This window comes from Leptopilina heterotoma, unplaced genomic scaffold, assembly GCF_015476425.1.
Source record: "Leptopilina heterotoma isolate Lh14 unplaced genomic scaffold, ASM1547642v1 Lhet_68, whole genome shotgun sequence".
Lineage (NCBI taxonomy): Eukaryota > Metazoa > Arthropoda > Insecta > Hymenoptera > Figitidae > Leptopilina > Leptopilina heterotoma.
The window spans coordinates 4721214-4748206 of record NW_025111157.1 but is presented as its reverse complement, the minus strand read 5'-3'; the positions used below and the strand labels follow the sequence as shown (position 1 = coordinate 4748206).

General features: G+C 24.1%; 4 protein-coding genes across 11 annotated transcripts in view; 2 read left to right on the top strand and 2 right to left on the bottom strand.

The window, feature by feature from the left end:
* Positions 1–2678: 2678 nt before the first annotated feature.
* On the bottom strand, positions 2679–13111 carry LOC122510356 (DENN domain-containing protein 1B). 2 transcript variants are annotated; one of them, XM_043624935.1, is made up of 15 exons: positions 12832–13111; positions 12167–12322; positions 11963–12100; positions 11529–11664; positions 11347–11400; positions 10050–10307; positions 9277–9378; positions 8966–9193; positions 8263–8439; positions 8153–8185; positions 7925–7979; positions 7657–7837; positions 6729–6861; positions 4757–5344; positions 2679–3139 (listed from the first exon to the last, which is right to left on the bottom strand). In XM_043624935.1, the coding sequence occupies exons 1-15, from the start codon at positions 12846–12848 to the stop codon at positions 2696–2698; spliced, it is 2700 nt and encodes an 899-aa protein (XP_043480870.1). In that variant the 5' UTR covers positions 12849–13111; the 3' UTR covers positions 2679–2695. The 2 variants fall into 2 exon arrangements, with proteins under 2 accessions (XP_043480870.1, XP_043480871.1); XM_043624936.1 differs by lacking the exon at positions 4757–5344 and having other exon boundaries at positions 12832–13109.
* A 473-nt stretch (positions 13112–13584) lies between these two features.
* Positions 13585–21928, top strand: LOC122510357 (A-kinase anchor protein 17A-like). Of its 3 annotated transcripts, none has more exons than XM_043624938.1 (7): positions 13585–14116; positions 15873–16498; positions 16647–16795; positions 16981–17188; positions 17575–17715; positions 17850–17955; positions 20443–21928. In XM_043624938.1, exons 1-7 carry the CDS (start codon positions 13945–13947, stop codon positions 21495–21497), a joined length of 2457 nt encoding a protein of 818 aa, XP_043480873.1. In that variant the 5' UTR covers positions 13585–13944; the 3' UTR covers positions 21498–21928. The 3 variants fall into 3 exon arrangements, with proteins under 3 accessions (XP_043480873.1, XP_043480874.1, XP_043480875.1); XM_043624939.1 differs by having other exon boundaries at positions 13979–14116; positions 15828–16498; XM_043624940.1 differs by having other exon boundaries at positions 13981–14116; positions 15831–16498.
* A 321-nt stretch (positions 21929–22249) lies between these two features.
* LOC122510194 (galactose mutarotase-like) lies at positions 22250–24444 on the bottom strand. The gene is made up of 6 exons (XM_043624661.1): positions 24199–24444; positions 23794–23924; positions 23484–23638; positions 23113–23265; positions 22799–23040; positions 22250–22586 (listed from the first exon to the last, which is right to left on the bottom strand). The coding sequence occupies exons 1-6, from the start codon at positions 24288–24290 to the stop codon at positions 22250–22252; spliced, it is 1110 nt and encodes a 369-aa protein (XP_043480596.1). The 5' UTR covers positions 24291–24444.
* A 215-nt stretch (positions 24445–24659) lies between these two features.
* Positions 24660–26993, top strand: part of LOC122510353 (tyrosine-protein kinase Src64B) — a 132094-nt gene continuing 129760 nt past the window's right edge. For 4 of the 5 annotated variants that reach the window (XM_043624931.1, XM_043624930.1, XM_043624933.1 and 1 more), the window contains exon 1: positions 24660–24928. The gene's annotated coding sequence lies outside the window, so the exon portion shown is untranslated. The remainder of the gene's footprint in view (positions 24929–26993) is intronic. The other variant, XM_043624932.1, reaches the window with a different exon arrangement.

Below are 26993 nucleotides of genomic sequence, written 5' to 3'. Positions count from 1 at the left end.
TGAAATTGAAATTTACAAAGAATTTTATTAAAAACTTTTGAGAATAATTAAATTGTTTAACAACATTTTATTACAATGTTTAAAAATAATTGAATCTGTTAGAGAAATTTTATTAAAATTATCTTGAATATAATTGAATTTTGTCCTAGAAATTTTATTAAAATTGTATTGAAAATAATTGAATTTCTCAGAAGAATTTTATTATTTACAAAAATTTACAATTTTTGCCAAGAATTTTACAATTTATAAAAATAATTGAATTGTTTCGAAGAATTTTTTATCAGAATTGTTGAAAATAATTGAATTTAAATAATATTTTTAAAAATATTGTATTCTTTCGAGAAATTTTATTAAAATTGTATTGAAAATAATTGAATTTCTCCAAAACATTTAATTATTTATGAAAATAATTGAATTCTTTTGAAGAATTTTATTATTTATGAAAATATTTTAATTCTTGCGAAGAATTTTCCTTTTTTATAAAAATAATTGAATTCTTGCCGAAAATTTTAAAATTCATAAAAATAATTGAATTGTTTCGAAGAATTTTATATCAGAATTTTGGAAAATTGCTATAGTTAATTAATTAAAGTTAAAAAAAAGTCACAATTTTTGCAAAGTGCATTTTATTCGAAAGAAAAACAACAAAGGTATTTTATTAAAATTTATTTGTGCCTTTTAACTATTGCTTTGTTTTATATTATATACACACTTTCAACTATTGACGCTGAAATAATTATATTACACAGTCCCTGGACATATTCAACAAAAAAAATATATTTTTATTATGTAAAAAAGTTTTGAATGGAAGCTTGATTTCATCAATACAAGACAAGTGAGTATTTGTTTTTATAATGATCTATTTCTTGTAAAATTGCATAAAAAGAATCTCAATGAATTCTTTTGTACGATTTTGAGAATAACAACAGTTCTGAAAATATTAACTAACAAAAATAATAATATTAATTATAACAATCACAATTTTCGAAAAAATATTGTCCTGCATTCTTTTTAGTAATTGCATTATCTAAAATAGATTACACACATTTATAGGCGAGTTGATTCATTTTTAGTGCCACATCATTTTTAAAAGCATTTCGAAAAAATAACATTTTAAAAAAACCAGATTTAATATTGGTCTTTTATTTTTATTGTTCAACCTCATAGAAATGAAAAACAAGAGGAAGAACACAAACATTGACTATATAACTTTCTTTTCTAGAAACTGTCAATTTCTTAGCAACTAGAAATTCTTAGTATTTACATAAATATTAAGTTATACAAACTTCTTTTTTTTATTTACAATTATAATAATTATGATATGTTATCAACAGGAGATTCAATTTCCCTAATGCGTAAGACCTTGTGCTCGGTTCTAAGTAAGCTTTTCTTTTTTCTCTCCTTTTTTTTTGTTTTGCACATTCAGATTCATAATAAATGAATTCTTTTCTATTTTATGGAAATTACAAACCGTGAATTTTTTTCCAATTTGAAATTTTCATGTGAAAAAAGAAAAACATTTTTTTGATAAAGTCTTCAATTTTGGCACTTGCTTGTCATTCATTTTCAGTGCTTTTCTATAAAATAATTTACATATATTTAAAAATTTGATTATACCAAATGAAAAATAATTTTTCTTCTAATAAATAAAAAAACTTTCCATATTTTTTTTATTGCAAATGGAAGATTTTCTTTTTCTTCATTGCTCAACAATAATTAAAACTTATATTAATTTTAAATTTCAAAAAACTGTACAATTTCGAAAATGTTCAATTAAATATTTTTCAAACAGAAACTTGAACAGTTAACTTTCATTTCGTACAGCCGAACATTGCGAAAAATATTGAGCCGTCTGTGTGCTATTCGTACAAAAAAAAAATAATTAGTTCTTAATTTATTCGTTACATAATACTAATGACTTTTCAGACTGTCTTATAATATTGTATACAAAATAAAGTGCAAATAATCTCGAATTTTATATTCATTCTAGTAATTTTGGACCAGAGTTTTGATTTTGTTTTTAGTTTCAAATTAAAAGAAAATTATTTTTGTTAAAATTAATTTTTTAACAAAACATAAATAAGAGTAATTAAATAAAGTTAAGTAATTAAATGAAATTAAATAAAATTAATTAAAAATTATCAACGAGTTTTGAACGTTCAAATGAATGAAATATTTTTTATTATTATATTTCCATAAATTATTGATTGCAAAAAAAGAAACTTAAATTTTACATTTTATTTTACTATTTATTTATTTATGAATTCTATTTTATTATTTTTATTTATTTTATTTTAAGAACTTAAATTTTAAATTTTATTTTATTTTTATTTATTTTATTTGTAAATTTTATTTTATTACTTTTATTTATTTTATTTTAAGTAATGAACATTCAGAAAAAACTAATTTTTTATAGTGACGCCAAATTATTAATAATAAAAATTTAAGTTGCAGAAAAAATAAATTTCGTTCCTTAAACATTCAAAACTTGATTATAATTAAAATTATGCAATATCAATTTTTAATTAAATTAATTTTTCTGTTATTATTTTGATCAACTTTTTAGTAAAATTAAAACTGCTGTAATTTGAATATTATACCTGCTAATTTTTCTTTATAGAAAGTAAAACTATTTCGATCATTAATTAATTTCTAACACAGATTTTCTTTTTTTTTAAATAGGTAAATAATTTTTCTACTCGAATTTGGTCCAATTATTCTGCGATTTGACTGTTTGAGCGCTAAATTGTGCTCCAAATGAATTGTTTATGCTAAAATTATTTTCTGAAAAGTCCTGACTAAATTGCGAGGGAATTTTTGAAGTCGATGAAGATGAAGAAGAAGCGGCGCCATTGGTGAGGCTAAATTTGTTGAAATCTAAACCATATTCTTGTAATAAATCTAAATCTTTACATTTCTCAGGATGCTGTTGGGGTTGATTTAATTCAGCGCTACTTTGATTTGCTGGTTGAAAATATGGATATAGTGGATTGCTGAGACCTTCTCCCATTTGCGGAATGTTCAACGATTGACTCATTTGATTTGGAGCATTAAATCGCGATTTTGTTAGAAGTGGATCGAAATCGTCGTCGCTATTTGTCGAATCTAATCTTATTAAATCCTGACTCTCGGAAGTCTCCTGTAAAAATATAATTGTTTTGTAAGGATTTTGAATTAATGGAAATAATCTCAAACTAAAAAAATTATAATCGGAATAAAAGTAATCTTTCTATTCTATATTAATAGTCATTGTATTCCGGTAATCGGTTCGCAGTTTGAAATTAGTTGCTGTTTGCTTTTTTATTTCCCAACTTTGAAAATAATTTTCCTTTTTAAATGTTTTTAATTTTGAAATTAATGTACTGAAAATCATTGAATTCTTATAAAGTATTTATGAAAAAATTGGAAAATAATTGAATTTTATGAAGAATTAAATTATTTTTAAAGAATCGAAAGAATTCAATAATATAAATAGTAAATTTTTCACAGGAATTCAATGAGCTATTTTAAATATGTACAATTTTAATAAAATTCTTCTCAAAAATACACTCATTTTTTTAAATTTTGCAAAAATGGATTATTTGTAGAGATAATAAATTTTTCACAGGAATTCAATTATTTTTCATACAACTTTAATAAAATTCTTCTCGAAAATTCACATATTTTTAAAAATTTTGCAAAAATTCAATTATTTGTAGTAATAATAATAAATTTCTTTACAGGAATTCAAATATTTTAAATACAGTTTTAATAAAATTCTTCTCAAAAATGCACTTATTTTTTGAAAGTTTGCAAAAATTCAATTATTTGTAGAAATAATAAATTCTTTCTCAGGGATTCAATTACCTATATAAAAAATTTTTAATAAAATTCAATTCAAATATTGATAATGTTCTTGAAATTAATTCAATTTTTTTCAATTTTTTTTTATAACTACTTTACAAGAATTCAATTATTTTCAGAACATCGACAATTTAATTATTTCTGAAGATAATTGAATTCATTTCAAGAATTTGAATTGAATTTTTATTAAAACTCTTGGAAATAATTGAATTTAAATAATATTTTCAAAATATTGTATTCTTTCATGAAATTTTATTAAAATTGTATTGAAAATAATTGAATTCCTTTGAAGAATTTTATTATTTGTGACAATATTTTAATTCTTGCGAAAACTTTTTCTTATTTATAAAAATAATTGAATTCTTGCGGAGAATTTAACAATTTAGAGGATTTTACAAAAATAATTGAATTGTTTCGAAGAATTTTATATCAGAATTTTGGAAAATAATTCAATTTGTATTGAAACTATTGAAAATAATTGAATTAAAATAATATTTTTAAAAATAATTATATTCTTTCGAGAAATTTCATTAAAATTTTATTCAAAATAATTGAATTCCTTTGAAGAATTTTATTATTAATGAAAATATTTTAATTCTTGAGAACAATTTTTCTTATTTATAAAAATAATTGAATTGTTTCGAAGAAAATGAAATGTTTTAATTTACAAAATAATTAAAAAAGGAATACCGAGTTATTTTTTTTAGCACTAGAAGTAGTATTTTTATTTTGTACAGAATTTTTAGTTTGAAATTTTTCTTTTGGAAGGAAATAATTGTGTTTTGAATATTTTCAACAGACTTAAGGAAAGTGAAAGTAAATAATAAATAGGACGTTACGACAAATAAACTCAACGAGAAACAAAACATTTTTTTTGGAAAATTCAACGAAAAAAATGAGTGGTAATTTTTACCTTAGCGTGTGACGAGCAGAATTCAGTGTTCAATGGTTGTGATGGATGAGAATTAATGGAATTTTGATTTGTCATGGAATGCAATACAGGATTCATAGGAATCATTACTCGACTTGTATCGAAAGGATCCTGTAAATTACTCTTAATCGAATCATCATCAAATGGATCCTCCAATAATTTATCAGTAATTTTTTCTTTAACATCAATTTCCAAATTTTGTCCATTTGTTTTTATTTTTAAAATTTCACTATTCGCAAATGGATTCGAGGGATTAATTATTTCGTGAGTTGTGGTTTCTGTATTTTTTTTCGAATTCGAAGAAATTTCAATTAGGGGCGATATGTCGGCTAATTTTGAATTTGTAAAATCACTAGAATTTTGAATTGATTCTTTTAATTTAACATTGGTGGGGATTTTTTTCGATTCCAAATTAAATAATTGATTTGATAAAATTTCTTGTGGTGGTTCGGGATTGAATTTTGGTTTTGGAGGAATTTCAAAGGAATTTTGGGAAATTGGTAAAGGGCCGTGCCGCAAGCGCCCACTCCATGCAGGTCTCAAGCTGTCTAAACTTCGAACTGGTTTCAACTGAAAGGTTATACGCACAACATTCTCTCACTTGTTGGATAAAAAAACTTGATTCTTAAGCTTTAAATTTTATCCTTTACTAAAAAAAAAAAAAAGAAAAAAGAGAAACAAGCTGATTTTTTTGTCATTTAATTTAAAAATCTACGGTGCGAAAAAGCAATTTAGTCACTGGATATGCGAGAACAAAAAAATTATTCAAAATTTTTTACTTTATGTTAGTTATTTAATTACAATAGAAAATACAATAATAATCGTAACTATTTTGTATTCAATCATAAAATTATTAAATATTCTTCATATTTTTTTGCATCTTTGTTTAACTTTCAAAAATTAACACTTGAAGAATTAACAAAATTTTTTAATCACTTCTGTTAAAAAAATACGAAAAAAAAATATATTTGGGAATCCAACACTGAATAAAACCACAGACACTAAAATTATGAAAATGAAATAGAAATTGACTAATATTCTCATGCACATTTTCATTGACATTTGTCTACTACGGACAATACAGAGGAATAAAAACAATAAAAACACAAAAAATTGGAATAATTAAGGTAAAAAAAAAGAAAAAAAACTATAAGATGAGTTTAAAGTGCAAAATCAGAGGAGCAAGTGATGAACTGCTTTTTCACCAAAAACGCCAATTTTATTAACGTTTTTGAGTGACATTACTTTTTTCCATTAAGCTCATTAATGATTAAAAAAAAAGCTTTTTAAAAATCACATTTAATTTATATTAACTCCTAAGTACTCTAAATTTCAATATTTTTTTATAATAATTTTCTTGAGTTTTAATCTTTCTTTGTCATTTTCGCTTTTTGATTTGAGAAAGCAAATAAAAAAAATAATACTAATAATAATAAAATAAATACAAATACAAATACAAATAAAAAAATAAAAAATATAGTAAACAATTATGTTTGTAAAATAATTATTAATTAGATAAAATTCATATTTTCAATATGAAAAATATTTAAGAAGTAGAAATTAATTACTTGAGAACAGAAACACTGAGTTCGTATAATAATAAAAAAAGAGATTTACTACTATTAGTAAATTAAATTCAACTGAATATTAATACACAATTAATTAATTTACTAATAGAGGAAATAAAAATATTCGATATTCTTCGTTTTTATTTTCTCTATTATTAAACTATTTGGACGCTAAAGATTTTATTGTATTAGTTAATTCACGATAAACATGGAAATTTTCATTAATAATTAAATTATTACTGGAAAATTATTTATAATAATAATAATTTGTACTGAAGAGTTAAAGAGAAATAATGAAGATGATTGATTTCAGCTTGTGCAGGGAAAAATGAAATTTATAAAATTTCCACTCTATTGATTGTTGAAATAAAATTTTCTTTACTCACTGTTCTATCAACGGGTGGAGTGTTCGGAAATATCACATCTCGAAGTTCATGCATTAGATCTATATTAAGTCGTTCTGGGGGCGAATCTGGTTCTTCGGGAGAACTTGGACTCAGTGGAGAGTATTGTTTTCTACTGTAAAACATAAAGAAATTATTGTAATTTGAATTCGAAAACAAAATAATAATGGAGAAAATTTGCTTTTACTTTTTTCTGAAAATTATTTTACTCAACATTGAATATTTTCTATTATGAAAATTTGTATTTTTATATTTATTTTTGTATTTCTATTTTTAATATTTTTATATTTCAGGGTTGCCACAAAAAATTAATTTTGAATTTCTTCAAACATTTGTAACTTCTCTAAAATTTAATTTTTTGTGTTTTTAACTGAAATTCTTCTATAAATCCATGATTTTTAATAATTAATTTAATGTATATTAAAAAATTAAATTGATTTCAGAAGAAATTGAATTATTAAAACTTAAAAAAAATCTAAGTTCTTTAAATTTTTTTTATTAAATTCATTCAAAATTGAAATTTTCTAAAATTTTAAATTAAAACCTTTTAAAGTTCATTTATTTATGAAAATTGTAAACACAAATCATTTAAAATTGAATTAATTTTAAAATATTTAAATAAAATTATTCATTAAATAATTTATAAGTAATAATTTTGTAATAGTTGTTAAAGAATTAATCGTTATTTAAAAATAAATTATTATCCGAAATATAATAATCTTATGAATTTTAAATATTGAATTTTTTCCAGTATTTTTAATAAATATCCCTGACTTTTTCCTGAATTCCCTGATTTTCCTGATCTGTGGCAACCCTGTATTTATTTTTATATATTTTCTTGTTTCTTTTTATATTGACTGCTGTAAATTCTTTATTTTGCTAAAAAAAAATAAGTGAATAATTCTTGAACCTCGCATCAATGTTACTGTTGCGCAATCGAAGTTCCTTGCGATAACTGGTCGTGGCCGTAAATCCACTCGGTGATTTTGATGGCGAACTAAAGGAAATTGCTCTTCTTTCGGAAGTAGGTGAACTAGGAGCGGATCTAGGTTGAGGGAAGCGCATACTATTTTCAGCTCTACTCGATCGACCTAAGAGAAGAGAATTTAGCTTTTTAAAAATAATCATTCTCCATTTGTTCTTTTTAAACTGACGAGAAATTAAAATACAACTTTCACCTTTCCATTTAAGACCCTTATATGCCGTTTTCATATCCTTTCCTTTGTCTTTCACCTGAAATTATACATTAATTATATTAATTAACAAGAAGAAAGTTGATTTGAATTAATTATTTTATTTCTCTCCAATAAGCGAAGAAATAGAAATAAAATTAATAAACTAAATAATAATATTTTTTTATTATTATTGTAATTGAAATGTTTAGCTTTGAAAGAATAAAAACTCACAGATTTGACAGCGTACTTGACAGCGGGATTTGCCTGAAATTATTAAATTTATATTACCATCAAAATTGAATTAATCAGAAGAAGAATTTAAAAATAAAATATTTTATTACTTTATCCTTGACGCTACGGATGAACGCGGAACCCTCCTTCCGCATTGCGAATGTCCACTCTCGATACTGTTGCATAAATTTACTACCAGATTTGTCCGAATAATTGCAAGCTTCTATTTCAAATTCATCTGAAAATCCTAGTCCTGAATTAAGCATATGCAGTCTTTCTTCTATAAACTGGAAACATTTTCGAAATATTACTCGAAATTAATTACTTGAATAGAAAATAGAAATTAAATTATCATTCAAATAATTATTTAAATTTAATTATTAAAGTACTATAATATTATTTTTAGTATTTAATTAATTCTTTTCTCGATTTTTAGTATTTAACAAATTCTCTTTTCGATTTTTAGTATTTAGTAAATTCATTTTTCGATTTTTAATATTTAATAAATTCTTTTTTCGATTTTTAGTATTTAGTAAATTCTTTTCTCGATTTTTAGTATTTAATAAATTCTTTTTCGATTTTTAGTATTTAGTATATTCCTTTTTCGATTTTTAGTATTTAGTAAATTCATTTTTCGATTTTTAGTATTTAATAAATTCATTTTTCGATTTTTAACATTTAGTAAATTCTCTTTCCGATTTTTAGTATTTAGTAAATTTTTTTTTCGATGTTTAGTATTAATTGATTATCTCGGCGGTATTTTAATCAATTAAATGTGTAAATTAATGTTATTTTCCATTTTGAAACACTTACTTGTTGAAATATTTGTAATTCTAGCATTTTTCGTAAAAACGGTTGCATGGACAGTGGTCTACACTCGACGAATTTATTTGGATCGAAAGTAATTCTGACTCCTTGTTGTAAAGTCAAAGCTTCTCTGTAACCCGCAGTCAATTGCACTAAAGCACGTAAAAATGCTCGCGAAACTCCGTCTCCCAATAATGCTGGTCTATTTCGTAAAGCTTTTCTTAAATTCGTCACCTGCAGGAAAGAAAAATATTTTTTTTAATCTTCAGTTTCAATAAAAATTGTAAATAATTTATTTATTTATTTATAATACTTACTACGTCCTGTGGAAGAGATTCTAAGTCGTGAAATGGTGTGTCAACATTATTACTATCAGCGTCCAAAACAACTACTTCACCCATGTCGTTTTTATTCACCCTCTGTGAAACAAAAATTTTCTTTATTAATCCAAAATTATAATTCGAAATCGTGTAATTTAATTATTTCAAAAAAAGGCAGAGAAGGAAATTTTATTCCTAAATAAGGACTTTTTTTATTTTTTAATTTTGAGATGCATGATTGGTTACCTCCACGTGGTGCATCTTGGAAACAATTTCATTGAAATATTAGTTTTCTTTGTATATATTTATGTTTAAAAATTTTATTTTCTATGTATTTTCCTATTTTTTTATTTATTCTATTTTTTCTATATTTACTTTTTTCTATTTTTTCTGTTTTTCTGTTTTTCTATCTTTTCTATTTTTTTATTTTATTTTTTTTTATTAATATTATTTTTATTTTCTATTACTTATTTTTGTTTTAATTATTTAAATTAAAACATAATTGAAACTTATTTATTTTAATTTAATGATGAATTAATTTTTATTTTTACTAATAAAAAGGAGAAATTTAAAATTTAATAAAAATATTATCATTATCATTGTTATTATTATTATTTTTATCATGTAGAAAAAGAGAATGAATTAATTTCAATGAAATTGGCTGAATACCAATCGAATTTTTTTTAATACTAATTCCGAATTGTGGTAAATATAAATTTTTTTTTAATTTTAAATTAATTTTTATTTATTATTTGAAAATTAGTAATGACCTGAAGAGTCGATGAAGGAACGCCAATGAGGAATGGCATGGGCGCCAGTAAATAATCCATAAGCGAAAGTGGTAAAACTGGGATGTAAATGTGTTGCCAGATCATTGGATAAATAAGGGCATTACATGCTTGCACACAAGCACTCAGCCTGGACAGTCGTTTTGAAGTAAACACAATGCGTCTTTCATACAACATAGAGGCAAATATTATCATCATATTATAAGTGTCCACAGCGCTAAAATATTCTGTTAAATTTCTCTGCAATTAAACATAAATCTCATTTTAAAAGAAATACTCCAATAATTTATCACTCAAATTAAACTGATTGTAAATTGTAAAATAGTAATTAAAAATTAATTTATTACTTATTAATTATTTATTATTATTATTATTATTATTTATTTATTAATTTATTAAGTATCGAATAAAATATAAATAAAATCTATATTAATAATCGTTGAATTCCGGTAATCTATTCGCAGTTTGAAGTTATTTGTTTTGTTTGCTTTTTTGTTTACAAACTTTTTTAATAAAAAAGTTTTTAACTTTTCTTTTTAAATATTTTCAATTTTAAAATTAATGTATTGAAAATCATTGAATTCTTGTAATGAATTTTATCAAAAAAAAAAAAATTGAGAATAATTGAATTCCTTCGAAGAATTTTATTATTTATGAAAATAATTGATTTGTTTAGAAGGATTTTTATAAAAATTTTAGGAAGTATTTTACTATTTATCTATAAAAATAATTGAATTATTTTCGAGAATTTATTAAAATTTTAGAAAATAATTGAATTTATTTGGAAACTTTTATAGCGAATTGAATAAAAAATTGAATTCTTTCGTGAAATTCTATTGAAAATAATAAATCTTTGCAAAGATTTACTATATATAAAGAAATAATTGAATTCTCTAGAGAAAATTTATTAAAATTTTGTTGAAAATAATTGAATTTTTGCAAAAATTTTTACTATTTACAAAAATAATCGAATTCTTGCGAAGAAATTGAAATTTTTGAAGATATAAACAATAATAATTATTTATGTACTTAATGAATGATTTTTTAAAATTCTGATTATGAAATTATTCAAAAATTTGTATTTTAATATAATTAAGATAAATTAGAAAATTGTATATAATTATTATTGGATAAAATAAAATAAAATAAAAATTTATCAGTAAAATCAAAATTGTAATTCTCTATCACTGAATTAATTATTTTTTACTATTTTAATTTAAATTTAAAACAAAAATTGTTTTGTTCTTCATTAAATGTTTAAAATCGAAATTTTACTCACATTTTCTGGTATACTGGGTAACTGGAATTGTTTCGGACTTTGGCAAAGAAATACCTTGAAAAAGAGTTAATAAAAATTCTAAAATATATATTGAAAAGAAACGCCAAACTGATAATATTAAATAAAATATTAAAAGAAAAATAAATAAAATTGTAAAATTAATGAAAATTGAAAAAACTTACAGTACTGGTATTGGGAAGAGGAATACTGGCAGCAATTCCACACACTGGAACTGCAGTGTTATGTACATCTTCCAAAAATTTGACTAAATCACCAGCATTTTTACTTGATATTAATGTAGCAATATGATTTAAGAATCTAAAAAGAAATTAATAATTAATAAGAATTTATATTAAAATGGAAATGAATTTTCTAAAACGTAATTTGTAATTACAATTCTTTTTTCTACGCATCAATTTTTTTTTATTACGTAGAACAAAAAATGGTGACAAAAAAAAGAAATAATTGTGAATTAATAAATATTAATGCCCAACAACAAATAATGTTCACTCAAACAATTAATTTTATAATGTAAATAAGTAATTGAATGTTAAATAATTAATTAAAGTATTATTATTACAATTAAACTAAAGAAATAAAATGATTTTCCACTAACATGTAAAACGTTTCGTGCCATGGTAATGCACTTAAAATAACTAATGCAGTTGTTGTTTTAGGATCGTGTCGACAAAATCCAAAAGTCCATTTCGAGTCTATACTGGTCAGGACAAACGAAAAATGCTGTACCTGTTGACTGGGAAAAGAAGACAATTTTTTAAAAATCATTTGAATTTTGAAAAATATTTTGTTAAAAACTTACTTTTCCACTTCACAAGGATACGCGAATTTTGGAACAGATTTTAATATTTCCTGATCAGCAAATGTGTCAGGATATTTTTGAAGAATCCAGGCTTGTTTCTCTCCTATAGGTGCAGCTATTTCACAGAAGCACTCGAATATATGCTTCACATTTTCCCTAAAATTAAAAAAAAAATGAAACATGACATCATCGAAAAAAAAATAAATCTTACAAAAAAATTTCGTTTTGTCATTTTCCTCATCCTAGCAAAAATTTAATTTCAAACATTAATTTACGTTTTAATTAATATATAATTTTAAATAAAGATTGAAATTTTTTTCTATTTTTTAAATAAAGAAGAAGACCTTGCGCCATATGACAAAGTGTTTGTTCCAAAATGCAAAGGAATTTTCCAACGACCTTACTTTAGTTCATAATTAATAAATACAAACATTCAAATCACTGTAGGAATCATATGTGTATATTTTATTGTGTAAAAAAACAGAGACAGGATGAATCACCGTCATATTGAATGTTGAAAGGCAAAAAAAAAAAAAATGCGTGCAAATGATTTCTATTTCTTTTCTAAAATAATTTAACCGTGACAATGTAAATACACTTGAAAGAGGAGACATTTAAACAAAAAAGAATAACTATAACGGAATAATAGAAGTGAAAATACATACCTTAATCTAGACCCCATTGTAATGGTTTTAAAAATATATCCCGTAAAGAGGAGTCTGATGATGAACACCTTTCTGTCATATCGCCCACAAAGTATACATTTTGAAATATGGAATATTAACGAATCCTTGCTGCATTCACTTTAACATTTTTTCTAGCACTAATAAATATTTTCTTGCTTAATCACAATATTCTTTACACTGACATCAGTCAGTTGCACTGTGCAGTCACTTTCGTGTCGAAATCTTACACACACACTAACAGTTGAGTGTACTTGTGTTTGTGAGTTGTTAAAAAACACTAATACCATTTGCCGTCAAGGTTAAGCTCCATTCATACTTCCGGTTCCAATATTTTTTTAATTTCTTTCGAATCTTTTCCACCCCTGGCACTCCTACAAGACTTTTTAATTTTTAATACTTTTATCGATTTTTAAAAAGTTGTTTCGTTTTATATAATTTAACACTCAATTCTTGTTTTGCATTAAATGGTTGCAATATTCCTGTGACATTTAAATGCACATTAAAACCAGGATTTTACTTATATATTAACCTTTTATGTAAATTTAAATTTACAGCTTCTGACACTTCCTTGGTGAATATTTTTCTAAAATTCTAATTTATATTATTCATAAAAGAAAAAGGAGAAATTTAAAAATCTTTGTCTTTGGGAATTCAAATTTTCCCGCGGAGGAGAAATTTTCATGTGAATGACACTTTAGACTTTAGGTTTCTTGTATTGTAAACGGGCCATAATAGAGAACAAACCTGAACTGTCATGGCGGTAATCGTCATGTTGAGTGAAAAAGTAAAGTGGTAATAAAAAGTTGAATTTCACAAGCAAATGGCCAATAAAAAGTCGTCAAAATGTAAAAATTTACATTGAAGGCAAAAGAAGAAATAGAAAAAACGCGTTTAGGGGAAGAATTTGACAGGTGGAGAAGGAGAATATCGTGATCTTTGTAAAGCGTCGTCAACCCGTAAAACAACCTCTCTTCTGAGTTTCATCATTTAAATTTGCCAATTTACATTCGGTTATTGGTTCCCAAAAATATTGGGGAACAATTTTTTCAAAGATTACATATCACGGTAAGAATTTACAATTAAAAAAAAGCAATGGCAGATAATAAAAAGGTAGGCGAAACTCCTAGTGGAGAGGTTGTTAACGGATTTCGAAGCTGCAGGGATCTCAGCGATATAGTGCCACTTTATTCAGCACGAGGGCTCTATTTAAAACCAATCGCAAAAATTAACGTATCCGTTAATCTTCCACAGCTGAAAACCCCAGGTAAACTCTTGACATCGCTTTAATTACAAACCTACTTTAACCTCTTTTTTTCCAACATTTTTTTGATAATACAGGGTTGCCACAGGTCAGGGAAATCAGGGAAAAGTAAAAGGAAGCAGAATTGATCAGGGAAAAGTCGGGGATTTTTTATTAAAGTATTGGAAAAAATTGAATTTTAGAGTAGTTAGAAATTATTGCAGAAATTCAATTATTTTCAAAAAGTAATAAAATCCTTCGCAGAAATTCAATTATGTTCGAAAAATTAAAAAAAAATTCTCGTCAAAATTTCAATTATCTTTAAAAATAATAAAATTCTTCTCCAAAATTGAATTATTTTGAAAAAGTGTTGATCAAATTAATCGAAATTTTGTAAAATTGAATTGTAAACAAATGGATTTGAAAATTCTTAAGGAACTTTTGTAAAAAGTATAAAAGATAATTGATAATTGAATTCTTTCGAAGAATTTTAATAATATTTTTGAAAATAATGACATTTTTCGAACAATTTAATTAAAATTGTATTAAAAATAATAGAAATCCTATGTGAAGAATTTTATTATTTAGGAGAATAATTGAATTCTTGCAACGAATTTTCATTACATTTTTTTTTAAATAATTGAAATCCTGTGATGAAATTAATTATTTATGAAAATAATTGAATTCTTGCAACGAATTTTATTAAATTTCTTTTAAATAATTGAAATCCTGTAAAGAATTGTATTATTTATGAAAATAATTGAATTCTTGCAACCAATTTTATTACTTTTTTTAAAAATTGAATTCTTCTGAAAAGTTTTATTAAAATAGTAAATTTTGAAAATAATTGATATCATGTGAAGAATTTTATTTTTTATGAAAATAATTGAATTCTTGCAATGGATTTTATTAAATTTTTTAAAAATAATTGAAATCCTGTAAATAATTGAATTCTTAGAACGAACTTTATTACATTTTTTAAAATAATTGAATTCTTTTGAGAAATTTTATTACTTGTAAAAATAATTTAATTCTTGAGAAGAATTAAAAAAATTCAAAATTTTTTGTTAATAATTTAATTTTGTTTTGAAAAATTTTATGGGAATTTAAATTATTAAAGAACATGAAGATATTAATCACTTTGAGTCATTGACTCGGAGTGATCAGTTACTCCATATTTTATAATAATTTTCTTATAAGTTGTTGAATTTTATAAAGTTTTGAATTTAAAATTTTTTGAAAATCTTAATTTCTATGGAATAAGAATAATGATTAAATATTTATTTAAAAAAGAAGTCATTTATGTTTTCGAATAATTTTACATTTAAATTAATTCGTAAATAAATGTAACAGAATATTTTTTTGACTATTTAATAATTTTTGGAGTGAAGCAGAATAGTTTTTAGGGTCAGGGAAAAATTCAAAATTTTCTTCGGAAATCAGGGAAAAGTCAAGGAAAAACAAAATTAATTTTTTGTGGCAACCCTGTAAAAGAAAACTAAGGAATTTCATCATTCTATTAATTTTCACGGTCGGGAGTAGATAAAATTTTAGAAAAAAAAGATACTTTCTCGTGTTTTCAAATTATTTTGAAACGGGTAATTAAAAAAAAGAAAACTTTTGGCCCGGATCGTTAAAACTAAGTGTCAGTCAGGGTGGAAAAATCGCCATCATTTGAAGATCGTTTTGATAAAGCAGGGTGGAGTAGGATTTTGTAAATTAATAATTGATTTAGTAGTAGCAGCAGGTCTCTCACAGCGAATTGCTACGATATAAACAGGAAAAACAATATCAACATGGGAGGTTATGGAGAAGATACGCATGTTGATACGACCGGACGAATTTGCCTCGCTGAAAGTCTCCAAGAGTACATTGGAGTTTATCAGATTGGAGGGCGATCTGAGGGACAGATGCCGATTGCAGAGGGTCCTTGCCAGATTGGAATCGCAGCGCTTAAATCTTGCCGGATTCAGCAATATACTGAAAGTTCGTGCCGCCGAGGCGAAGGATGATTTTCCAACGAGACACTCCTGGGATTCTTATTTTCGTGATGCGAAACATATGAATGAGCTGAAATCTGGTGAGCGACCGGACACACTTCATGTGCAGGGACTTCCTGTTAAATGGTTCACGGAGGATGGCGAAGTTCCCGATGAGTCAATGGTGGCAAAGATTTTCAAGAAATGGGGCACTCTCAGGCGAATCGATGTACCGGCTGCTGATCCTTATCGAGCAAAAATGCGATTGGGAACGAATATTCAAAAGTTCAATTTTGGTGAGGGTGTATTTTTTGATGCGTATATTCAGTATGTTGAATATATGGATTTTATGAAAGCTATGGATGCGTTGAGGGGAATGAAACTTATGAAGAAGGATGGACAAAATTGTCTTACTGCCGCTTTGAAGGTAATTTTTTAATTCAAGTAATAAATTTGCTATTTAAAATAGCTTTTTAAAATATTTATTTAAATTAACTATTTCAAATAGCTATTTAAAGTAGAAAATTTAAAAATTAAATTAAATCGAAAATTGAATGCTAACAAAATTTTTTCAGGTGGATTTTGATAAAACAAAGCACATGAGCGATAGTTCAGTGTCGCAGAGAGAATTTGAGAGAAAAAGATTAATAGCCCAAGAAAATCTTGCTGCCGAGAAACAACGTAGAAAAGAAGAATTAGAAACTCGTAAACGAGAAGAGCAAAAGTGAGTTTAATGTCGAAATTATTTTTTAATACATTAAGTTACTAATTAATTATTCTATTCATTAAATTACTTATTAATTATTCTCTTTATTAAATTACTAATTATTCTATTCACTAAATAACTAACTAATTTTATTATTAATTAGTAAATTAATCATTCTAATTGGTATTTTTCGAATTTTACAGAAAGAAAGAAGAAACTGAATCAGCCGATAAAGAGATACGTCGTAAGAAGAGAGAAGACAAACGCAAGAGGAAAGTTTTAACTGTATTTCGAAAGCAGGAAGAGGATAAAGTTTCCATGAAAATTGCCAGAGAGGAACGAAAATTAATCAAGGCGCAAAGGCAGCTGGAAAGTATTCGATTACTTGACGAATTATTCGACAGAATAAAAGTAAGAATTTTTGCATTCAAAGAATTTCTTCTCCCTTAGCTTTCGAATTTTCTCTAGAGAAAAAGAATCGGCATTTTTTTTCTTTTTTTGTATATTTAATGCAAAAGAAAAATATCTCTAAAATTCTGTACGTTCAAATGAACAAAATATTTTTTAAAAATGACAAAATGAAGTAAATTAAAATATTTTACTTAGTTAAGAATTTTTATTTTTAACGTACAAAATAATTTTTTTTTAACAAAATAACAAAAACAATAATAATAAAGCAATTTGTAATAACAAAACAATCGTTGTTTACTTGAATCTTCAAAACTTCAGGAATGTAAAGAAATTAAAATTATAATAAAAATTAATTAATTTAAAATCAAATATTTTTGAAATTTCAGATAAAAATAGAAAGAAAAGAAATTGACGTTAAATCGAAGGACAATTCAAAGGATGGAGGTAGAGACAGTGATAATTCGGGCGATTCAAAGAAAAAAGAAAAGAAGAAGAAAAAGAAAAATAAAAAGGAGAAAAAGAAAAAAGTACGTTCAAAAATTTAAATATAACAGTAATATTTTGGATCGGTAATTGAATATGACTTGATTTTTGATAATTCGATTAAGAATGATTTTATAATAAAAGAGAAAAAAAATTCAAAATGTTTTAATATTTGCAGAAGAAAAAGAAGAGTTCTGATACATCGTCAGACTCGGATGAGGAAACAAAGCGAAAGAAAATGAAAAGCACGTTAAATAGAAACGTATCTCATGAAATTCCACCAGGTAAGATGACTATTTAAAATAAACATTCGAAATCTAAATTGACAAATCAAGAGAAATATTGGAAAATTTAATTCAAAATTAAAATTAATTTTCTATTTAATTTAAATGAAATATTTAATTTTAAACTAAAATAATTATAATTTTTTTTTATTTCTGTAAACAATTAAATTTATTTAAAATAATTAAACTCTAGAATAACTTTTTTAAAATTACGGATTATAACCCTATCTTAGAAAAGATTTTAATCAAAATCTGTTGGTATTTTCAGAAATAATTGAATTTAAGGATGTTTTAAACTAAAATTTTTGAAAATTCTAATTGTGATGGAATTAATAATAATTAAATATTTATTTGAAAAATTATTTAAATTTTAGATAATTTTATTTAAAATTCTAATAAAATTCGGTTTTTAAAAAATTTTAATTCTATTTCTTCAATACTTAATTATACTTCAATTTTTTAAATAAGTTTATTTAAACAATTATCAAATTAGTGAAAATTTTGTGAAATTGAATTAAAAATAATAAAATTTATTAAAGAATTTTATAACAAATTTAAAAACAAAATTGAGTTTCCAAGCAATTTTAATCTAATTTAATTTCTTAATTTTAAAAAGAATTTAATTATTAACTATTCTTTTAAATTGAATTTTCGAAAATTTTATTACAATTCTGAAAAATTAGTTTTTTAAAATATTTCAATTCTACTTCTTTTTCTAAAGATAATTGAATGTTTATAAACAATTCAAATACAAAACCTTCAAAAAAAATTTATATTTCTGACAAGAATGAATTTTTTAATATTATTTAAATATTTCAAAAGTTTTAACGCAATTATCTCAATAAAAAATAACAAAATTCTTCACAGAAATTCAATTATTTTTAGGAATTTAAATAAAATTCTTTGCAAAATCCAATTATTTTTAAAAGTTTTTCGCAAGTCATTAACTTTCAATATTTACTATTTTTATAAATTTTGTCAAAATATTTAATTATTAAAAAAAAGTTTTGATAGAATTTTAGGAAAACATTTAATTATTTTCATGAATAATAAAATTTCATTTAGGAAATGTATGTGAAGTTGGCCCCCCACTTTCACTATTGTAGAGGAAGTTAGAACTCTAAAAAAAAATTTAATTTTTTTGAAAGAGGGGGGCTAATTTCACATACATATTTAGGAATTAGAATTATTTTTATCGCAGAATTTCAAATACTTTTAATACAATTTTAAATAAATTCCTCGAAAAATGCAATTAATATTAAAAATTCTATTAAAACTTGAGGAAAGGATTTAATTTTAGGAAACATTTCATTATTCAATTAAATAAATAAATTAGTTGTAATAATTCAATTATTTTCAACATTTTTAAATTAATTCTGTAAAAGAATTCAATTATCTTGATAAACAACAAAATTCTTCCCATAAAATCAATTATTTTAAGGAATTTTAATAAATTTTTTTTAAAATTCAATTATTTTGATAAATATCAATATTTATCACAAGAATTCAATTTTTTAGAAAAATAATAAAATACTTTACAAAAATTAAACTATTTTCAAAATTTTTTTTAAATTCTCGTCAAGAATTAAATTATTGTCAAAAATTTAAAAAAATTCTTCGCATGAATCCAATTATTTACATAAATTATTATTTAAATTCTTCTAAGGATTTCAATTAGTTTTACAAATTTTAATAAAATTCTTCAAAAAGTTTTCAATTAAAAAATTAAATTAAATTTCAAGTTTTTATTTTCTAATATAATATATATTTTTCTGAAGATTTTTTAAATAATCGAAATTTCATAAAATTGAATTGTGAACAGATGAATTTGAAAATTCTCAAAGAATTTTTTCAAAAGGTTTTAAAATTAATTGATTTAAAGAAGAATTGTAGTTAAAAATTCTAGAAAATGTTTATTGAATTGAAATGATGAAAATAATTTTGACGAAGTTAAAGTAAAAATATTCTTTTATAATATAAAATAATGATTTTAGCACACGGTCATTTTTAATTATTATAAAACATGAAGAAAGCTATTGCTCCGAGTCGAAGACTCGGAGTGAGTGATTTCTTCATGTTTCATAATAATTCCCACAGTTGTTGAATTTCACAAAGATTTGAATTTGAATGTTTTGAAAATATGAATTCCTGTGAAAAAATAATAATGATTAAATATTTATTTTAAAAAGAAGTTATTGATGTTTTCAAATAATTTTACAATTAAAGAAATTATTAAATATTTATTTAGTAATCTCTTTAATTAGAGAATTTTTTTGAGTATTTAATCATTGTTAGAGTGAATCAGAATATTTTATTAGAGTCAGGGAAAAAGTGAAAATCAGTCAGGAAAAAGTCTGGAAATCAGGGAAAAGTCAGGGAAAAACAAAGTTAAATTTGTTGTCACAACCCTGAACGAAGAAAAATTATATTTGAGAATTTTTTGAGAATTTCTGAGAAAAACATTGAAATTATAAATTTTATTTCCAGGTCCTCCAATGGATCCAACATTATCAATGCCACCAATGTATCCACGTTTTCCACAACCTTGGTACTATGATCCAACGCTTCCAATGATCTATCCACCAATGGGACGTGGAAGAGGTCGTTTTCCCCGAAGTAGAGGTCGAGGTAATCCCCAACGTGGTCTTATGAATAATCGCTCCCTACGTGGCTTCAATCCTCATTTATATAACGAACAATATTATAAATATTTCGCCAATCTCGTGGGACAAGATTATCGATCATACGATAATGAATACGATCGTGCATCGAGATCACGTTCTCGCAGTCGGCGACGATCAATTTCACGTTCCAGATCAAGATCAAGATCGAGATCAAGTAGAAGAAAGAGGAGACGAAGTGATAGTCGCGACAGAAGTAGATCGAGAAGTCGAAGCAAAAGTAGAAGTCGCAGTCGTTCGAGAAGAAGGAACAGATCGAGATCAAGATCAAAATCAAGATCAAGGGCTAGATCAAAATCGAGGAATAGGTCAAAATCGAGGGCTAGGTCAGCGTCAAGGGGGAAATCGAGAACAAGGTCAAAATCGAGGTCAAGAACAAGGTCAAAATCGAGATCAAAATCACGATCGAAATCGAGATCAAGAAGATCGAAACGAAGCGCAAATTCACGTTCGCGTTCTGAATCGCGTTCGCGGCGGAATTCGTGGTCGAAACGTAAACGCAGAAGGTCCGAATCACAGGTTCGTGTAACGAGAGCAAAATCGCGTTCAGTGTCGGGTAGAAGACGTTCGAGAAGTAGTACTTGGTCGCTGCCAAAATCGCCGAGGCAGAGAAGTTGTTCCTGGTCGAAGGAGGCAGACAGTGCGGACGCCGATAGGAAACAAAAGGAAAGTGACGATAAAAAGGAGAACGAGACGAAAAGAAATGATCAAAGAATAGATAAAGATACAAGCAATATCGTAAATCAAGGGAGTAAAAAACCAGTCGACAATAGAAATCAAAACGACAAAAAAGAGGACAGCAAGGAAGAAACTGATAACAAAAAGTCTGACGAAACTAGACTTGATAATGCAACTTCCTGAATTGGGTTTTGCCTCAACAAGTGACCAACTGATCATTGTGATTCATCCTCATTTTTTCCCATAATTTTTTTTTTTCACTATTTTTTTGTACAGTTTCATTTGCGTTATGTATTTTTGAATGTTTTTTTTTAGTTTTTCTATACGTTGTCTTCCTTTATTCAAATAATTTTCATATTATTTCTGTGATTTTTCATAAAGTGAACAAAAATGAATTTCAAAGTTTACGAAATTGTCTAACATCAACGAATTAAAATTTGATAACAAAAAAATTTCATTGAGAAAAAAGAAATTGCTCAGTGAGATAAATTTATGTACAAGAATTAAATTTTTTATGTAATTAGAAGCAATTTTGAAAAAATTGTAAGTAATACGGAATAAAGACTAATGTTACTTAACGTATAAAGAAAAATATAATTATTCGTGAATTATAATCACTTGTCTTTATTTACTGACTACAAATGTGGAATTTTTTTCATTCTGTGACTTTAAATATTTAATTTTCTGATTTAATTCATAATTTAAATGTTTAATTTAAAATTTTAATTTAAAATCTAAATATTTTGTAGAATTTGATTTAAAATCTAAATATTTTATAGAATTTAATTTAAAATCTCAATCTTGAATTTTATAATTTAATGTAAAATCTAAATATTTAATTTTAAAGTTTAATTTATAATCTAAAAACGTAATTTTAAAATTTAATTTATAATTGAAATATTTGATTAGCGACACTTTCTGGATAAAAATTAGAATTATTCGAGAACGCCAAATTTGTAAGTCATGTCGTGACTGTAAACATTTCCAGGTTGAAGAATATATTGAGAAAAATTTTTTTTGTTAACCGGATTTGAATAATTTTGGGGAATTAGAGCGAAAGCTCCGTGTCTTCTATATAAAGCACCATTTTTACAACGCATTTCGTATTTTTGATTTTCTAATTTTGCTCCTTGGTTTTTGCCTTTCGGACAATTTTCCAAATTTGAAGAATAAATTCTTTTCTCAAGAGGAAAATTATTTCCAGTGTCAAAATGCAAATCCGGTTGATTGGAATAAACTTCGAGAAATCTTCCAGAATTTGGATGTAAAATTCTATTCGTAAATTATTTAAAAATAGAAAGAATTAATTTTTCGAGGAAAAATTTGTAATTATTACTTATTAAGATTTAATTTTTCGAAAAAAGGAAATTAATTATTTCTTTTTAAGCTTTAATTTTTCTTCGAAAAATTAAATCTTAAAAAGAAATAATTAATTTTCATTGATTGAATTTTCGGTTGTTTAAAGATAAAATTTTCATTTATACCTAGCGTGGAATCTGTAACTCAAAAAACTAGGAGTTGAGATGCAAAGATTATTGTTAAAACCACCGCCGGGAATGCTGTATAATTTTTTTCTGTTTAATTGAACAGGACGTCTAAAATCATAAGCGGTAGAATCAACGGGCAAAATTGTTTCTGATGGTAAATTATTTTCGATATTTACAGTTTTCCTTTTATCAGCATTTATTGTAACAATATGATTGTTTAATTCCTTTGGTCCAGTAGCCTGAGATAATTGTGAAATATTTAAATTGAAAGAAATATATAAATTTTGAATTAAAAAATAAAAAAGACGTACATGGCCAGCGAGATTGAAAAAGGAATAATTTGTAAAATTTGCAGGAGTTGATTTTGTACTTCTCGCTCGAATATTTATGTGAAGTTCATTTTCATTAGTCCAGGAATATTTTACTTGAATTAACATATGACCGGAATATTGAAATGACATTATCTGTATTTTTTTTTGTTATTATCAGGCATTATTAATATTTAATTAATCTTTTTGAAAAAATTCAATTATACATTTAATTTTATAATAATTTTGATATTAATTTCTATATTAATTAATTTATCAATTTCGATATTAATTTATCAATTTCGATATTAATTTATAAATTAATTAATTTATCAATTTTGATATTAATTTATTTATTAATTTTATACTCTTACTACTTGATTTCCTAAGACGTGAGATTCCCAGTTTGCACTGTCAAATTCAGGATCAGTTTGATTATAATTATTTTTATCATTACGAAAAATACCATCAGAAAATCTATTGTCAACTTTGTCTATTATTCTACCAATGTATCTATTTTCTAAATAATCTATAAATTTGCAAAAGCAAAATTTAAACACTAATTATAGAAATTGATTCAGCTTTTAAAATGTTTTAAATTAAATTTTTAATTAATTCGATTAATTATATTTTAAACTGTTAATGATATGAATTTAATTGGGACAATTGGGAAAAGTAACTAACCTTGAAGAGAATCGTATCCTAAAACCACATCACCTAAAATATTATTTTTATTCGGTACCCTAATTGATTGAATTCCTGCTCCCCATGAAATTAATTGAACTGATGCATTGTTTTTATTTGTCAGAGTATACCTACAAAAATTCGTAGAAAAATTTATTTCTATTTTTTATTATTTAATTATAATTATTATTTAATAATAATAATTAATAATAAATAAAATAAATAATTTAATAATAATAATAATTCTATTATTAAATATTTATAGGTTATGTTATGTTTATGCTATTTAACCAATTTAAACTATTTATCTATAAAAGTAAATAAAGTAAATGCACCAGTAATTAAAAAAGAAATTTAGATATACGAAAACAACAGATTATAAATTATTTAATCATTTTCTCTAACCTTTGCACAATTTTACGTGTATTTTCAATTTCACAAAATTTTGCAGGTAAAAATCCAAAACCATCGACTTGAATTCGAGTATCTTGAGCCATTGATCATACAATTACTCCTTTTTTAAAACACTTGTTAATTTTAAAATTGCGTCAACACTTTTTAAACTACTTTTTTATCGCATTTTTCCATAAAAATTCAGTCTTGCACAATTAATATTCACATAATTTTGTTGAAAACTAAACAAAACAAGGGAAAAATAACGGTATGTTTTGAAAATGTCAATAACCGGAAGTCAAGTTTGATCACGTGACCACCGGGTAATTTATCGATATATCGATGAAAGAATTCTGTGATTTCATTGGTTGATGTAATTATCCAGAAAAGTACCAACCAATCAGATTTTGATAAATTCTTCCCAAGCTTCGTTAGCTTCTCAACCCTGCATAGGAAGATGAGCCGATCATTTACCGACTCATCCCTGTTGAGAAATTGGAGGGAATGTTTTTTGTGAAAAAAGTGTGAACCAAGAAGAATTAAAGGTTTTTAAGAGTGTTTTAAAATGTTTTAAAGTGATTGAAAGTGTTAATCATGATTATACTATAGTTCAAGAAAGGATGGATTATAATATTTGTCAAATTATGGAGGAAATAATTGTACGATGTCGAATAAAAGTGTCGGCTTTTCTTACTTGTAGTCACCCGTGGCCTGTGACGAACATAACCTTAAATTGATTGAGGTGAGTGTTTTGATTTGTCTAATATAAATATTCGATGAATAATTCTAATAATCTTTTAATTTTTATTGATAAAATGGTTCTTTCTATGTATTATTCGAACTTTTTTTGACTAACGGACTGTATTGTGACTTGTTGCAATAGTGAAAACACGTAACGTTTCGGGCTCCTTTCTCTCTTCAAACTTTATCTTGCAGTTTTATCAGTTTTATTAATATTTAAATTTTAGTATTTTAAGTTTAATTATTTTAAATATTTATCAATTTTTAAATTATTGGGAGCCTTTGCCTTTTTTATTTAATTTCAAGAGTGGTGCAATATGGTCGTTTTTTAATAAACACATACTTCCTTTTTTGCGCAATTAATAGGACATTATTTTTATCCGCAAAAGCTTTATAATAAAAACTTTGCAAAGGCCTATTTATTTTTATTATATGCCTACAGTATTTGATTTATTTTAAGTTACATATTATTGATTTTCATATTTTATTTTTGTCTTAATATTTATAATTAAGACGTAATTATAACATTCAAATTAATAATGTCTTAATGGCAATAATTAACCATAATTATAGAAGAAATAGAATTTTTTAGTTACTTTTTTTTAGTCGCATACATTTTGTAACAATTTTGTTTTAATATATAAAATCAAAATTATTACGAATTTTTTTTGTTTCTTCGCCTTTCATAATTAATTATTGACAATCCACAATTTTTTTTTAACATTCAAATGAACGAAATATATTTTATCGAACATATTTTTATAAAATACTGATTGTAACAAAAACTAAAAACTTAGGTTTTACATTTAGAAACTTTATAATTAATTTTTTATATATATTTTTTGTGTTATTTATTTATTATTTTGTTTATTGTTTATATTTATTGTTTCTTTATTGTTTTTTATTTGTTCACGATTTATTTATATTTATTTATTGATGGGACAAGACTATATAAATCACAGGCTAATCTGTGCTAATTTGTTGTCAAATAATTATCTGTTTGAATCCAAATATTAAAATTATTTATTTACTCCGTAATAAAAATTTAATTTGAGAAAGAAAGAAATAATTTTTTTTTCATTTGAACGTTCGGAATTTTAGAGTCATATAATTAATGATGAAATTGAAATAAATTTTCTCGATTAGTTAATTTGAATAATTAAAAATTAGTTTTATTATTTTTTATTTAATTTATTAATTACGTATTATTTTTTATCTATTTTGTTTAATTAATATTTTCCTAAAGTTTCGAACGTTTAAATAAACAGGGATATTTTTTTTCTTTTTTCAATTTGTAAATACTGAAAATTTAAAAATAAACAAAATTATTCTGTATATTAAAATTAATTCTCAACTAAATAATGTTTAATTAAATTATTTTTCTTTTTCGCATAGTAATTTTTGAAAATATTGAAAACAAAAATTTCTTTCATTGGAACGTTCAAAACTGGGAAAATTAATTAATTTTAGAAAATTGTAATGTTTACTTATTATCATTTATTTATTCATTTTTCTATTTTTTATTTATTTATTTTTAGTTAATTTAATTATCAAAATTTAATTTAACTATGCAAATATTTTTTTATAGAAAAGTAGAAAATTATTTTTTTTTAATCGTTGATTATAAACTTTGTGAACTTCACCAAAGTTAATTTTTATTATCAAATAATTACTAAATAATGAAATTAAATAATTAGTGAACATATGATAATTATTAATTATTTAATGTAATTCGAAATTGTTTGAAATAATTGATTATTTGCTTTATCAATTCGAAATGAATTGAAAATAATTTGACTTGTCAATTCGAAATTGATACCAAAAAAAATTATTTTTTTCAATCTTTATAATTTCGATTCAATTTTTTATAATTTCGATAAATATATGATTTTTTCCTGAATATCGAACACTCGTTAAATAACCGTTTAAGTATTTAACAACATTGTAAGTTTTGGGTCAAATTGATTCTGTTCCGGAAAATTTACCTGAAAAAGGTTCGATTTATGACTGTAATCCTCATAAAAATGAAAGGCCGGAGTATCTCTTTTGAAGTGTCTAAAATATTC